Here is a 14,313-nt window from a genome sequence, read left to right on the forward strand (position 1 = left end):
GAAATCGTTTTTAAAGTGAGAGCCTTAATGAGAATATATTGAAAACGTGCCTTTTAGCCTTTGCAGCAGTCTTACTTATTAGTGTTAGCATCAGTCTCTGTTATCCCATGCCTTTTTGATAAGTAATAGGACCTTTTTCCTCTTTATCAGGGGTCAGCAAACTATTTCTATAAAGAACCAGACAGTGAGTACTATAAGCTGTGCAGGCGGTATAGTCTTCTTCACAACAACTCAGCTCTGCCTTTATAGAGTGAAAGCAGCCAGAGATAATATGTAAACGAATGGGCTTGGCTGTGTTACAGTAAAACTCTATTTGCAAAACACAGGCAGCCATCTACAGGCCATAGTTTGCCAAGTCTACGTGTATAAGTAGATGTCAATACTGGCTGTACATTAGTATCACTTGGGGAGCTTTAAAGAATCACGAGCACCCCACCCTCAGAGATTCTGAATTAATTACTCTGAGGAGGGGACCAAGACGTTGGTGTGTCTCTGAAACTCCTCAGGTGATTCTAATGTACAGCCAGGGTTGAAAACTATTGATATATGATCTTTTAAAACCTCAGTATGATTAATGATCTTTTGAAGGGAAAAAAAGTTCTGTAAACCATGCTAGGCACAAGGGACACAAAGATAAGTAATATAGAATTCTACCCTTAAAATTAGTCTAACAGGGTAACATATGTAAAATGAACAAATTACAGTAAAATGAAAGACTGCCGACAGTAAACAGTAAGAAAAAAGAATGAATGGAAGGGGAGAGGAAATGAACAGAAATTGAGGAAAGAATGAATGGTCTGGAGAGTGGGAGAATGGGTTAAATTGGAGAAAGTATAAGTGAGGGTTAGGAATAATAGCAGGGTAGTTTAAATTTTATGAGAGGAAAAATGAGAAAGCGTATGTAGTTGGGGCCGGTTTGGTCAGTTTAGGAATAAAGATCTGTGATACCATCACTGCCTTCTAGGTGTTGATGTTGGAAGACAAATTATTGGGGTAATTTAGCTTGGTTTATTTTTTCATACTTACACATATAGTTCCAAGTTATACAAACTAAGATGCAATTTTTTAAAAAAACTAAATAAATGGAAGCTTATAAAGATGAAAATTCTATTGCAAAAAAAAGGACATATTATTTGCTGGTAATGTATACTTTGTATATTGCCATTTTGTATATCATTCTTTCCCCATATACAAAATAGTATTCAGTTGGCATACACAAATAATAAACCTTTTAAAGTCTTGAGATTTTCAGACTGTGTGGCATAATACATATTGAGATAATAGTATCAAGTGTTTTTGGTTTGGGGCAAAGGAGGTTTTTAATTGATTCAAAATCCTAGCATTTTAGAGCTGGGGGGGACCTTGAATATAACTGAGTAACTATGGCTATGAGAGTGCTTTGTAAAATGCAAACCATTTTCTAGGTGCAAGGTGTAATACAAACCTTCCTCACTCGTACATGAAAAGGCAAAAGTGAATTTTGTAGTCACATGGATGGTAATAGGTAAAATAAGAAAGCAATTATTTTTATCCTGGTTTAATCTTTGTTTGCTACATAGCAAATTCTTAGAAAAATATTACTGGCATTAAAGAAATAGAAAGCCCAGATAGTTCTATAACTGTTAAAGAAATTGAACCAGAGGTTTAAAATCATCTCACAAAGAAAATACCAGGCAGGTACCATTTTACAGGCAAATTCTAGCAAACATTCAAGGAATGTACCATTCCAAAACTATTCCAGAGAATAGAATAAGAGGGCATACTCTCTAACTCATTCTTTGCTACCAGTATAACTTTGATAATCAAAACCAAACAAGAATATTATGAATGAGGAAAATTAAAGGCTAGCTTCAGCTATGAACATATGTACAGATATTCAAAACTGAAGATTAGCAAACTGAATTCAGTTATATGTGGAAAATGATCACACGCTGTGACTAAGTTGCATTGTTCTCCAGCAATGTGAAGTTGGTTTTACATTTGAAAATCTATAAGTGTCACTCACCACACAGATTAAAGAAGGTCATCCTAATAGAGGCACAAAACACATTTGCTAAAATTTTACACACATTCATAAATTTTAAAAAGAAAATAGCGAGAAAAGGAACCTTCCATAACTGATAAAGGGTGTTTGCAAAATCAAAACATAACAACAAACACAACTTTTTTAATATAAATTTTTTAATTTTATTATTTTATTTATTTATTTATTTATTTTGGCCGTGTTAGGTCTTCATTGCTGCGCGCGTGCTTTTTCTCTGATTGTGGCAAGTGGGGGCTGCTCTTCGTTGGGTGCGCAGGCTTCTCACCGCGGTGGCTTCTCTTGTTGCGGAGCACGGGCTCTAGGCATGTGGGCTTCAGTAGTTGTGGCACGTGGGCTCAGTAGTTGTGGCTCATGGGCTCTAGAGTACAGGCTCAGTAGTTGTGGCACATGGGCTTAGTTGCTCCGCAGCACGTGGGATCTTCCCGGACCAGGGCTTGAACCCGTGTCCCCTGCATTGGCAGGCGGATTCTTTTTTTTTTAGAAATTCACGTTCTTTTATTTATTTATTTATTTATTTATGACTGTGTTGAGTCTTCGTTTCTGTGCGAGGGCTTTCTCTAGTTGCGGCAAGTGGGGACCACTCTTCATCGTGGTGCGCGGGCCTCTCACCATCGCGGCCTCTCTTGTTGCGGAGCACAGGCTCCAGACGCGCAGGCTCAGTAATTGCGGCTCACGGGCCCAGTTGCTCCGTGGCATGTGGGATCTTCCCAGACCGGGGCACGAACCCGTGTCCCCTGCATTGGCAGGCAGATTCTCAACCACTGCGCCACCAGGGAAGCCCTGGCAGGCGGATTCTTAACCACTGCACCACCAGGGAAGCCCAACAAACACAACTTTTAATGGGGAAAATTTAGAAACACTCCTTTTTAAAATGGGGAACACTGATGGCCTCCTATTACTATTTCTGTTTTGTTGTACAGGCTATCGTAGCCAATGTGAGAAGATAAAATCCATTAAAAGCATAAGAATTTTTTGTTGAAATGTAGTTGACATAGTGCTGTACAATATTATGTTAGTTTCAGGTGTCCTACATAGTGATTTGACATTTGCATACATTATGAAATGATCACCATGATAAGTCTAGTAACCATCTGTCCCCAAAGAAAGTTATTATAATGTTATTGACTATATATCTTTTATTGTATATTACATTACCTTGGCTTACTTGTTTTATAACTGGAGGTTTGTACCTCTTAATTCCCATCACCTATATCATCCCCCCTCCCCTGGCAACAGCTGGTTTATTGTGTATCTATGAGTCTGTTTTTCATTTTGTTTGTTTGATTGTTTTGTTTTTAAGATTCCACATATAAGTAAGACCATATGGTATTTATCTTTCTCTGTCTGACTTATTTCACTTAGCATAATACCCTCTAGATCCATCCATGTTGTTGCAAATGGCAAGATTTCATTATTTTTAATGGCTGGGTAATATTCCATTGTATGTATATATAGACTACATCGTCTTTATCCATTCATCTATCAATGGACACTTAGGTTGCTTCCATATCTCGGCTATTGTAAATGACACTTCAGTGAACATTGGTGTGCATATACCTTTTCGAATTAGTGTTTTTGTTTTCCTCAGGTAAATACCCAGAAGTGAAATTTCTGGATCATATGGTAGTTCTATTTTTAATTTTTTGAGGAACCTCCATATTGTCTTCCATAGTGGCTGCATCAATTTATAATCCCACCAACAGTGCACAGGGTTCCCTTTCCTCTACATCCTCTCCAACATTTGTTATTTGTTGTCTTCTTTGATGATAGCCATTCTGACAGGTGTGAGGTGGTAGCTCATTGTGGTTTTGATTTGCATTTCCCTAATGATTAGTGATGTTGTGCATCTTTTCATGTGTCTGTTGGCTATCTGTGTGTCTTCTGTGGAAAAAATGTCTATTCAGGTCCTCTGCCCATTTTTTAATTTGGTTGTTCTTTTTCTTTGATGTTTGTTGGAGTTCTTTGTCTATTTTAGATATTAACCCCTTGTTGGATTATCATTTGCAAATGTCTTCTCCCATTCAGTGGACTGTCTTTTCATTTTGTTGATAGCTTCCTTTGCTGTGCTAAAGTTTGATGTGGTCCCATTTATTTTTGCTTTTGTTTCCCTTGCCTGAGGAGACAGATCCAAAAATATATGCTAAGACCAATGTCAAGGAGCATACTGCCTCTGTTTTCTTTTAGAAGTTTTATGGTTTCAGGTCTTACATTTAAGTCTTTAATCCATTTTGAGTTTATTTTTGTATATGGTGTGAGAAAGTAGTCCAGTTTGATTCTTTTGCATATAGCTGTCCAGTTTTCCCAACATCATTTATTGAAGAGGCTGTTTTTCCCCATTGTATATTCTTGCCTCCTTTGTCATGGATTAATTGACCATGTAAGCATGGGTCACCAGGGCTATGTGCTCTAGGAGTGCCCCCTTTGTGGGTTGTGTGGGCCCTCCTGTTGTGGCTGACTACTCTGGGCATGCTGGTAGGCGGGGCAGCCCCTGGCCTGCTTGGCTGCCAGACCCTGCCTTGTGTGGAGGCTGCTGGCTGCTGGTAGGCGGGGCAGCCCCTGGGGGGGTGTTGAGTGGGGCCGTGGCTTGTGCCATCCTGCTGGTGGGTGGGGCTGGGTCACTACAGGACTGGCTGCTTGGTGTCGGGGGTGTCCCAGGACCCATGCTGGCCAGCTGGTGAGTGGGTAAGCCCCTGGAGCTAATAGGCTAGAGGGAGGACTCCAAATTAGCATTTGTCAACACCAGTGTCCTCCTGGTAGAAGGAGTTCCCCAAAATGGCTGCCACCAGCATCTGTGTCCCCAAGAGAGTCCCAGTTGCCTCCTGCCTTTCTAGGAGGTTCTTCAAAATTAGCAAGTGGGTCTGACCCAGGCTCCTTTAAAACTACTACCTACCTCTGTGCTGGAACTCAGAGTATGTGACATTTTGCATGTGCCCTTAAGAGTGGAATCTCTGTTTCCTGTAGCCCTCTGGCTCTCCTGCACATAAGCCCTGCTGCTTTTCAAAGCCAGATGTTCTGGGGGCTCATCTTCCCAGTGCAGGACCCCCAGGCTGGGAAGCCCAGTGTGGGGAGCTCAGATGCCTTGTTCTTGGGGAGGACCTCTGTGGTTATGATTATCCTTCCTGTTAGTGGGTCACCGACCTGAGGAGGGTGCTTCCTGACTATATCACATCTCCGCCCCTCCTACCTGACTTGTTGTGGCTTCTTCTTTATGTCTTTAGCTGTGGAAAATCTTTTCTGCTAGTCTTCAGGTCATTCTGTTAGGTAGTTTCTCTGTAAGTTGTACTTTTGGTGTGTCCACGAGAGGAGGTAAGTTCAGGGTCTTCCTACTCCACCATCTTGGCCACCCACCAAAGGCATAAGAATTTTAAAGAAAAACACAAAACTGTCATTATTCACAAATTAGATCTTCTACAAAGAAAATCCAAGATAACACAAAGTATTAAAAATAATAAGAAACCCACAATGCGGTATCACCTCACATTGGTCAGAATGGCTATCATCAAAAAGTCTACAGATAATAAATGCTGGAGAGGGTGTGAAGAAAAGGGAACCTTCCTGCACTGTTGGTGGGAATGTAAATTGGTGCAGCCATTATAGAGAACAGTATGGAGGTTCCTTAAAAATCTAAAAATAGTTAACCATATGATCCTGTAATCCCACTCCTGGGCATATATCCAGAAAAGACAAAAACTCTAATTCAAAAAGATACATGCACCCCAGTGTTCATATCACCACTAATTACAATAGCCAAGACATGGAAACAAGTACCCATCAACAGACGATTGGCTTAGATGTGGTATATATATATATATATATATATATATATATATATATATATATATATATATAAAATCAATACAATGGAATATTACTCAGCCATAAAAAAGAATGAAATATTGCCTTTTGCAGCAACATGGATGGACCTAGAGAATATTATACTTAGTGAAGTAAGACAGAGAAAGACAAATATTATATGATACCACTTATATGTAGAATCTAAAAAATAATACAAATGAATCTATTTACAAAACAGAGACAGATTTACAGACATAGAAAGCAAACTATGGTTACCAAAGTGGAAGGGAGGGGGGAAGGATAAATTAGGAAAAAGGGATTAACAGATACAAACTACTATACATAAAGTAGATAAGCAACAAGGATTTACTGTATAGCACAAGAAACTGTATTCAATATCTTATAATAACCTATAATGGAAAATCTGAAATATATATATAAATATATATTTAGAAATATATTTATAAATTAATATATGTATATATACTTTATATATATATATAAATAAAGCTGAACCACTTTGCTATATACCTGAAACTAACACAATATTGTAAATCAACTATACTTCAATAAAATTGAAAAAAATAGGGAATTCCCTGGCAGTCCAGTGGTTAGGACTATGCACTCTCACTGCCGAGGGCCCAGATTCAATCCCTGGTCAGGGAACTAAGTGAGATCCCACAAGCTGCATGGTGCGGCCAAAAAAAAAAAAGAGAGAGAGGGAAAAATAAGATATTGGCAAAGCTAGCTGTAACAGCAATATACCAAAGTCAGTTGATTTTGTACACTCCAGTAACAAAGAGTTAGAAATTATAATTTTAAAAACATAATTTACCTTGTCAAAAATAACTATAAAGTATCTAGAAATAAATCTAACAGAAGATATGTAAGACCTATTTGGAGAATATTTTAATACTTTTTGAAAGATACTAAAGAGTCCCTAAATAAATGGAGAAATATCCCGTGTTCCCAGGCAGGAGGTTAGTCTCAGTTTCATAAGTATGTCAAGTTCCCCCAAATTGATCTATAAATTTAGTGCTATTCCATCGGATTTTTTTTTCTGGAACTGACAAACTGATTCTAAAATTTATATGGAAGCACATAATTATCAAGAATAGTTAGGACATCTCTGAAGAAAAAGAATAAGGGGCTGAAGAGGGAATGAGGACTTGTCCTACAAATATCAAGAATTATTATAAAGTATAACCATGTAGTATTGGTATAGATATAGACAAACTGACCAGCAAATCATAATACAAAGTCAAGAAACAGCCCTAGACGTATAAAATTTTGATATATAACAGATGTGCTGTGCAGATCATCAAGGAAGGAAGAGCCATTCAGTAAATAGTATTGAGACAATTGATTTTATATGAGAAAAAATGACATTATATCCCTAACTCATACCGTATAAAAATAAATTTCAGGTATATCAAATACTTAAATGTGAAAGGCGAAACTTTTAGAAGAACTTATAGAAAGTGTCTGTTTGACTTTGGGATGAGGAAGGATTTTTTGGATAGGACACAGAAATGATAGCCATAAAAGAAAGATTAATAAACCTAACTACATTAAAATTAAGAACTTTTGTTCATCAAGAGACAGCCCCCCAAAATGAAAAAACAATCCAAAACCTGGGTGAAGATATTTGCAATGGTATAATCAACAAGGGAGTAGTATTCAACATATATATAAAGAAGTAATACAAATAAATAAGAGAAAGACAATCCAGTAGAAAAATGGGCAAAAATATGAACAGGTATTTCACAGAAGAGGATGCATGAATGAACCATAGGTATATGAAATGTTGTTGAACATAATTAGTAATAAGGGAAGTGCAAAATAAAACCACAGCAAATTGTCATTTTCTGTCATTAGACTGATAAAAAATAAGAAATTTAGGGATTTCCCTTGCGGTCCAGTGGTTAAGACTCTGCACTTCCACTGTAGGGGACACAGGTTCGATCCCTGGTCAGGAAACGAAGATTCCGCATGCCGCGTGGTGAGGCCAAAAAAAAAAAAATTTTAACAGTACCAAAATTTGGAGAGGATGTGGCTCAGTGGGAATTCTTGCACATCACTGCTGGAACTGTTAATAGTTTAAATAAATATTTAATATTCAGTAAATATTAGTAAATATTTATTAATATTAATAAATAAATAATAAATACTACTTTAGAATAGTTTGAAATTATCCTATAGGGTGGGACACTTGCATATTTTACAATCCAGGGTTTCCCTCCTGGATATAATACCTTAGAAAGCTTTTGCCTGTGTGTACAAGGAGATATGTAGAAAAAAGCTCATAGTGACCATGTTTGTAACAACAAAAGCTGGAAATAATCCAGATGTCCAGCAATACGGTAAAGAGTAAATAAAATTGTAGTATATCAACACTCTGGAACATTATTCAGCAGTAGAAATGAGAAAAAAATTGCTACATGCAGGTGCATGGATGAATTTTAGGACCATAAAGTTAAGTGAAAAAAGTAGCCCTAGAATACTGCATTATGGTAAAATTCCATTCATTTAAAGTTCAAAAACAAAGAAATTCAAACAGTATACTATCTGGGCAAGAACACATAAGTGATAAAAAAAAAACTTTTTTAAATTAAGTATATGATGAAACACAAAATTTAAGGTACGGTTAACCTTTAGTTGGGGAGATAAGTGGATGTGATAATGTCGGAATAGGTAGAAGAAAGCTATTGATAATGATCTAGTTGTTAGGTTTAGTGGTGGGCTCAAAAGTGTTCAATCTATTTTTTGCTGTGTGATTTATATGCGTATATTGTTTTATATGTATTAAATATCATACTAAAGTAATATGTTTGTTTTTCAGCAATCTGCCTGAACCTTCGAGATCCTCCAACTAATATAATTATCATTCCAGAAGAGCAGGTGAAATCAGAATGGAGATTGCCAAAATTAAACTACCGTTTTATCACAAGGTAAAATAGCTTCTTGTAAAATATCTCAAATATTAATTTTCGATATTTGTTACTGAAACAATGTATTGTAATTTGCTCAGAATCTACCCAAAATTATGCTGTAACAGTTAGATAGATGTGCATTTTCACAGTCATATTTGTAGAATGCTTTTTCACTGTTTAAAAATACAATATCTATTTAATAATTTTGCTTTTTTTAGATCAGAACTGGATGATATGCCACAAAATAGTATCTGTGATGTTATTGGCGTTTTAGTTTATGTAGGAAGAGTCCAGCGGTCAAAAAAGAAGGGTAAGCTTTTGATACTGAAAGTCATAAAAAGTATTTCAGTGAATAATTCTGTGTTCATATGTGCATAATCAGTTACCTTCATTTATTCTAACATTCTATCCATATAGAAAGCCGTGAAGAGTTTTGGTCATATCGCTGGATTCACATTGCTGATGGGACTTCCGAACAACCATTTATAGTGGAACTGTTTTCTACATCTCAGCCAGAAGTCTTTGAAAATATTTACCCAAGTACCCAGTTTCAATATTTTTATCATTTTATTTTTGGAAGTGGGGGCATTAACTTAAAAAAAATGATAGAGTATACTGACTTACTTACAGAATGCCATGATATTGAGTTAGCAAATTCAAGCAGTCTGATAGCATGTTTAAGTTTTTTCTATATTAATATTATAATTGGTATTAACAGATATTAACCACCTTCTGGTTTTCTATTCAGAATTAATTTGGGATTGAAACTAGTTTTTCAGAAAACAGGTGCTCTTATCAATTCCCATTTTTAGCATTTTAGACATAAAAACTTAAAATTCAGTGAAACTAAAACATAGATAGTCTGTTTCCTTTGTATCCATTTGGAAATCGACTTAGTAGACCCCATTAAACACAATGAAGCCTTTACTAATGTAGAATTAAGTAGTAGAGGATTGGCATACTGTGTAATTAAATAATGACAGTGGTAAGTATGATGTCATTTGAGTATGGAATTAATATTAGGTTGGTGGTGTTATACCAGCTGGTCAATATTTTACTTAATTTGGTGTTGATTTTTTCCACTACTTTTATTTATTTGAAGACATTTTAAATATGTCCTATTATGTGTTTTATATAACAAGTTAGTCTTCAGATCTACTATGATAAGGATAAAAGTATATCTAATACTTTTTAACAACTTCAGTGAATTTTTCCTTATTTGAATTTGTGACATAAAGCTATTTTAGGTATTGGTGTGCTATTTTCCTATTTTCCAAATGATTATGTGGATAAAATACTGATTGTTAAGTGCTTGCCAACATTGGGGAAATTCCCAATCTTGACTACATGTACTTTTTTTTAATGAGCAACAAGATAGAAATTGTAGAATATCAGGAGACCTAGAGACCATATACAGGGCTGTTCTGCTACCCCTTTATTCTCTGTTGTAAAACAGTATTACACACCATTCGGATATTACCTCATTAGAATCCACCCTCTGCTTGTGGGATTAAATTTTGTAAATATATATGAGTAGAACTGAACATCACCCCAAATGTTATTGGAGGAGAGGGCAGAAAGAGAGTTTTGGCCAAAACCAAGGCATGGGCTTCCAAGGTAAGTGGGGCCATGACCTTTCATATAACTTCTCTCAGGGCACAGATGATTGGTTGTGATGATCCCTGATAACAATTTAGATGGGCTTTAGGGCCAGGTCCCTGTCTCTTTGTAGCCACTTTAAACAACAAACTGACACAGGTTTTGGATAACGATTTTTCACAGAAATGTTGCCATCCATGCACGTTCTATTTCTTGTGAAAATGTGAAATATATCTTTTAAGAAAGGTTTGTATGGACCTTGGTGAGATTTACTCTAGTACAATAGTTGACAATAATCACAATTCATTTTCATCTTTTGACCAAGAGTGAAGGAAAAAAATCATAAAATAAATGGTGAGTATTAAGGGGGCTTCAGGCCTATGAAGGGGAACATGACCAAGGGTCTTCTGGAATAATACCAGAATCCTTTGGTAGTAGGGCATCTTGTTTACTTTTGACTAAGGAAAGTGAAGAACTAAGGGGAAGTAATTTTGAGCGTTTACTATATACCAGTTGCTCATAGATATTATCTCATTTTGTACTCCCAGTTACCTTTTAAACAGGTGATGTTTTTACAAATTTACGGGTGAGGAAACAAAGGTCCAGAGGGATGTCAAACAGCCAGAAGGTGTTAGGTCCAAATGTCTGATTTTTAACAACCATGAAATTAGAATTAGAGGTTTCTTTCGTATTCTTATATCAACGTCTTTAATCATGAATACTCACATCTTTGTACAGTTTTTGAATTAAAGGAAAAGTGATATAAATCAAGAGAATTATTCTTGGTCATTTGAACAGATTTTCTTTATTTTCATTGCTACAAAATAAAGAACCAGTAAATGTGAGATACAGGAAACAAATTTATAGATATTATCATGCTCTAGGGAAATATTTATTCTCAAATGAGAGCTTACTGTTGATATGAAATTACGAGTATTTATATTTATTTCTTTATTTCCTAATTTGAAGACTGTAAATGTTTTGGCATGCAGTGAGTTAAAATTTTAAAAATATTGTTGGATAAGTAAACTTTACCTAAATAACCTGATAGTTGAAAACAGTGGATAGCTTTTGAAAGTAGTTGGTCTGAAGACATTATAATCTCATTTTCAGGAATTCTTTTTAGTCTATCCAGTTGGTTAGCAAGGCAAACAAAATAATAGCTGGTATAAGCCCTCTCCTTGAGGCTTAAAGTCTAATTAAGATAAACACAAGTAAAACACTCGCATAAGCAAATTCAAATTAATATTGTGTAGCCCTATCTGATGGAAGGAGTCAGAGTAATTCAGGGATCAGTGTTAGATTGGGTTAATCAGTGGAAGCATCATGGAGGAACTCAGCTTTTTTCTCTGTAGAAAATAACTATTCACATTCAGTTGTGTGGCCAATTAGAAAGACTCTTGCCGTCTTCAACTGTCCAGCAAGCAGTGACTTCAGTTAGGTGCGGCCGTTGTACTTTCTAAAGGAAAAGTTAAGTGTTAGATCCTTTATTTAAAGGAAAAGGTTAAGTGTTAGATCTTTGTTGCTCCAAGTGTGGTCAAAGGACTGGCAGCACTAGTATCACCCAGGAGCTCATTAGCGGTGGAAAATCTCAGGCCCTACACTAAAACTACTTTAATCTGAATTTGCATTTTAACAATTGTCCTAGGTGATTCCTCAGTTCATTAAACTTTGAGAAGCACTCTGTTAGATCCTGATCTTGGTATTCCCATTTGAAATGCAGAAATAATTTCATAAGTGTTTTCATTTTCTACAGTGGCACATTTCATGTGTACACAGTTGAAAGTTGTCAGAAATGACACTCAAGTACCTAAACTGCTTTACCTCACTACTACAAATGAGAGTTGCATGTTTATTACTGGTGAGCATTTTCTTTATATATACTTTATTGGAAATCTAATGTATTTTCTCTTCATTAAATTAACTTTTCTATTGTAAGATTCAACCACAAGATAGCTTTATTTTGAACTCCTTTCTCACTATAAGAATGGTTTAAGAAAGAATATTTAGCCTATGAAATCTATTGCTTCCAGATTATTTACAGTTAGAGCAATGATTTTGTGACTTACTGAAGAATTTTGTTTATGTCCTTTGGTTAACTTTAATTCCTGCTTGACGTGAGAAGTTAGATAATCATAAATTGCTTCATAGATTGAAGACTGTTGGGCCCTGTATCACAATATGGATTCAATTAACAACAGTTTTTAAATATTAAATAAAACAAAAATGTGCATTAAATTTTGGTCCCCAGATCTCGCATTTTACTTATATAGCAAGAAAAGTCTCACTACTTATCTACAAGTATACTATTTTTCTCTATTCCCTCGGATAAGGGGGGCAAAATAGTAAAGATAAAAGTTTTCAGATGAGTGAGGGAGTACTATGGAATGATGTATTTACTAGAATGCTACCATGTTGGTAATTAGGAAATTTGTCAAAAGAAGAGTCCTAGGAAGGATGTAACACACATCTTTGTCCATACCTCATTTTATAAATATGAATACTATCAGATCTAATATATACTAATAATATCAGATGTGAATGACACTTTTAAGTATGTTTCAAAAACATGAACTTAAATGCTGAGCTATATTCACAGGCAATTTAGTTAATACATGATGTCATACCTTCAGGTTAAAACATAATCAATGTTCTAAGAAGATGCTAACCAGTTGGATAGTTAGCAAAAGCCAGACTATTAGTTTTCTTTTTCTTCTGGCTTTTCGATGTCCTGTAGACAGTTACAGTTTAGTCCACGTAAACTAATATGTCTGATTTCCTTCTTGACTTAGGATTTGTTAACTGATAATTTTCATATGCATATTCAGTATAATTATCTGCTACATAGTGAATAAGTTAACTTCTTTTCTTGGTGCTATAAGAATGATTTTATATTAAACTGTTTTTATACTCAAAAAAGTCCCGGTGGTTTATTACAGTGAGTTCTCTCTCTTTTTTTTTTTTTATTCCTCATATGTTTGCACTTTACCCTTCCTGCAAGAAGGTCATAGAGGCCAGCCGTATACCAACTATACCAAGGTAAAAAACTTTTTTCAGTGGATTAAAACAAAGACCAACTCTGAGGAATTGAAGAACACTGTTATTGGTGGATATTACCCCTATCCACCAGTGCCAGAAACATTTTCGAAGTATAATATTTCTGTTAAAGGTACTGATGTAATTGCTAGTCCCTTATATGTTTATATGTGATATGTATGGTATATGCCATATCAGTTAGTCATCTTTATTCTTTAATGGGAGTGAGCCGAAGTGTAGCAACACTCACTGGTAATAATTTGATCTTTATCAAGATCTAAAAACATATGTCATGCCCCATAAAGGTTAATATTTTGATTTTATTAGACTGCAAGAAAAGAAGGAGTTTAAATAGACTATGACTAAATGGAGGTAATATCTTGATTTAAGGTCATTGAGATCAAATCTGAGTTGGTAGATCCCAACTCCTATAACACTACTTAGACTAAAGATATCAGAGGAGACACTGGACAATTTGATACCAAGGTACTGACAACTGTATTAGGCCACTCTTGTGGAATGATATATAGACATCCCTTAGTGTCCGCAGGGCATTGGTTCAAGGAGCCCCCATGGATACCAAAATCTGCAGATGCTCGAGTCCCTTATATAAAATGGCTCAGTAGGCCCTCAGAATACAGTAGGCCCTTTATATCCGCAGGTTTGCAAAACCTGTGGATATGGAGGGCCAACTGTGTATTGGATATAACACAATTGAGCTCTACCTTTAAATAAAAATGATACCAAAATCAGTGAGATTCAGAATAAGTATTAATGAGAGGCCTAACATTATTTTAGTAGAATTAAGATATGACAGTTGAAAACTTTAACATAAGTATATTATTTTTGAAAAGCTTGAAAACTTTAACATAATTATATTATTTTTGAAAAGCTATGGGATAATGC

The 14,313-nt window shown here is 35.6% G+C and overlaps 1 protein-coding gene across 2 annotated transcripts in view; it reads left to right on the forward strand.

Annotated features, from left to right (window-relative positions):
* Window positions 1-14,313, forward strand: part of RADX (RPA1 related single stranded DNA binding protein, X-linked) — a 62,703-nt gene that overhangs the window by 11,817 nt on the left and 36,573 nt on the right. The window contains exons 4-8 of one of the 2 annotated variants that reach the window (XM_059910340.1): window positions 8,682-8,790; window positions 8,991-9,082; window positions 9,190-9,312; window positions 12,128-12,232; window positions 13,373-13,540. In XM_059910340.1, the coding sequence (XP_059766323.1) occupies window positions 8,682-8,790; window positions 8,991-9,082; window positions 9,190-9,312; window positions 12,128-12,232; window positions 13,373-13,540 (597 nt within the window). The remainder of the gene's footprint in view (window positions 1-8,681; window positions 8,791-8,990; window positions 9,083-9,189; window positions 9,313-12,127; window positions 12,233-13,372; window positions 13,541-14,313) is intronic. The other variant, XM_059910341.1, reaches the window with a different exon arrangement.

This window comes from Balaenoptera ricei, chromosome X (assembly GCF_028023285.1).
Source record: "Balaenoptera ricei isolate mBalRic1 chromosome X, mBalRic1.hap2, whole genome shotgun sequence".
Taxonomy (NCBI): Eukaryota; Metazoa; Chordata; class Mammalia; order Artiodactyla; family Balaenopteridae; genus Balaenoptera; species Balaenoptera ricei.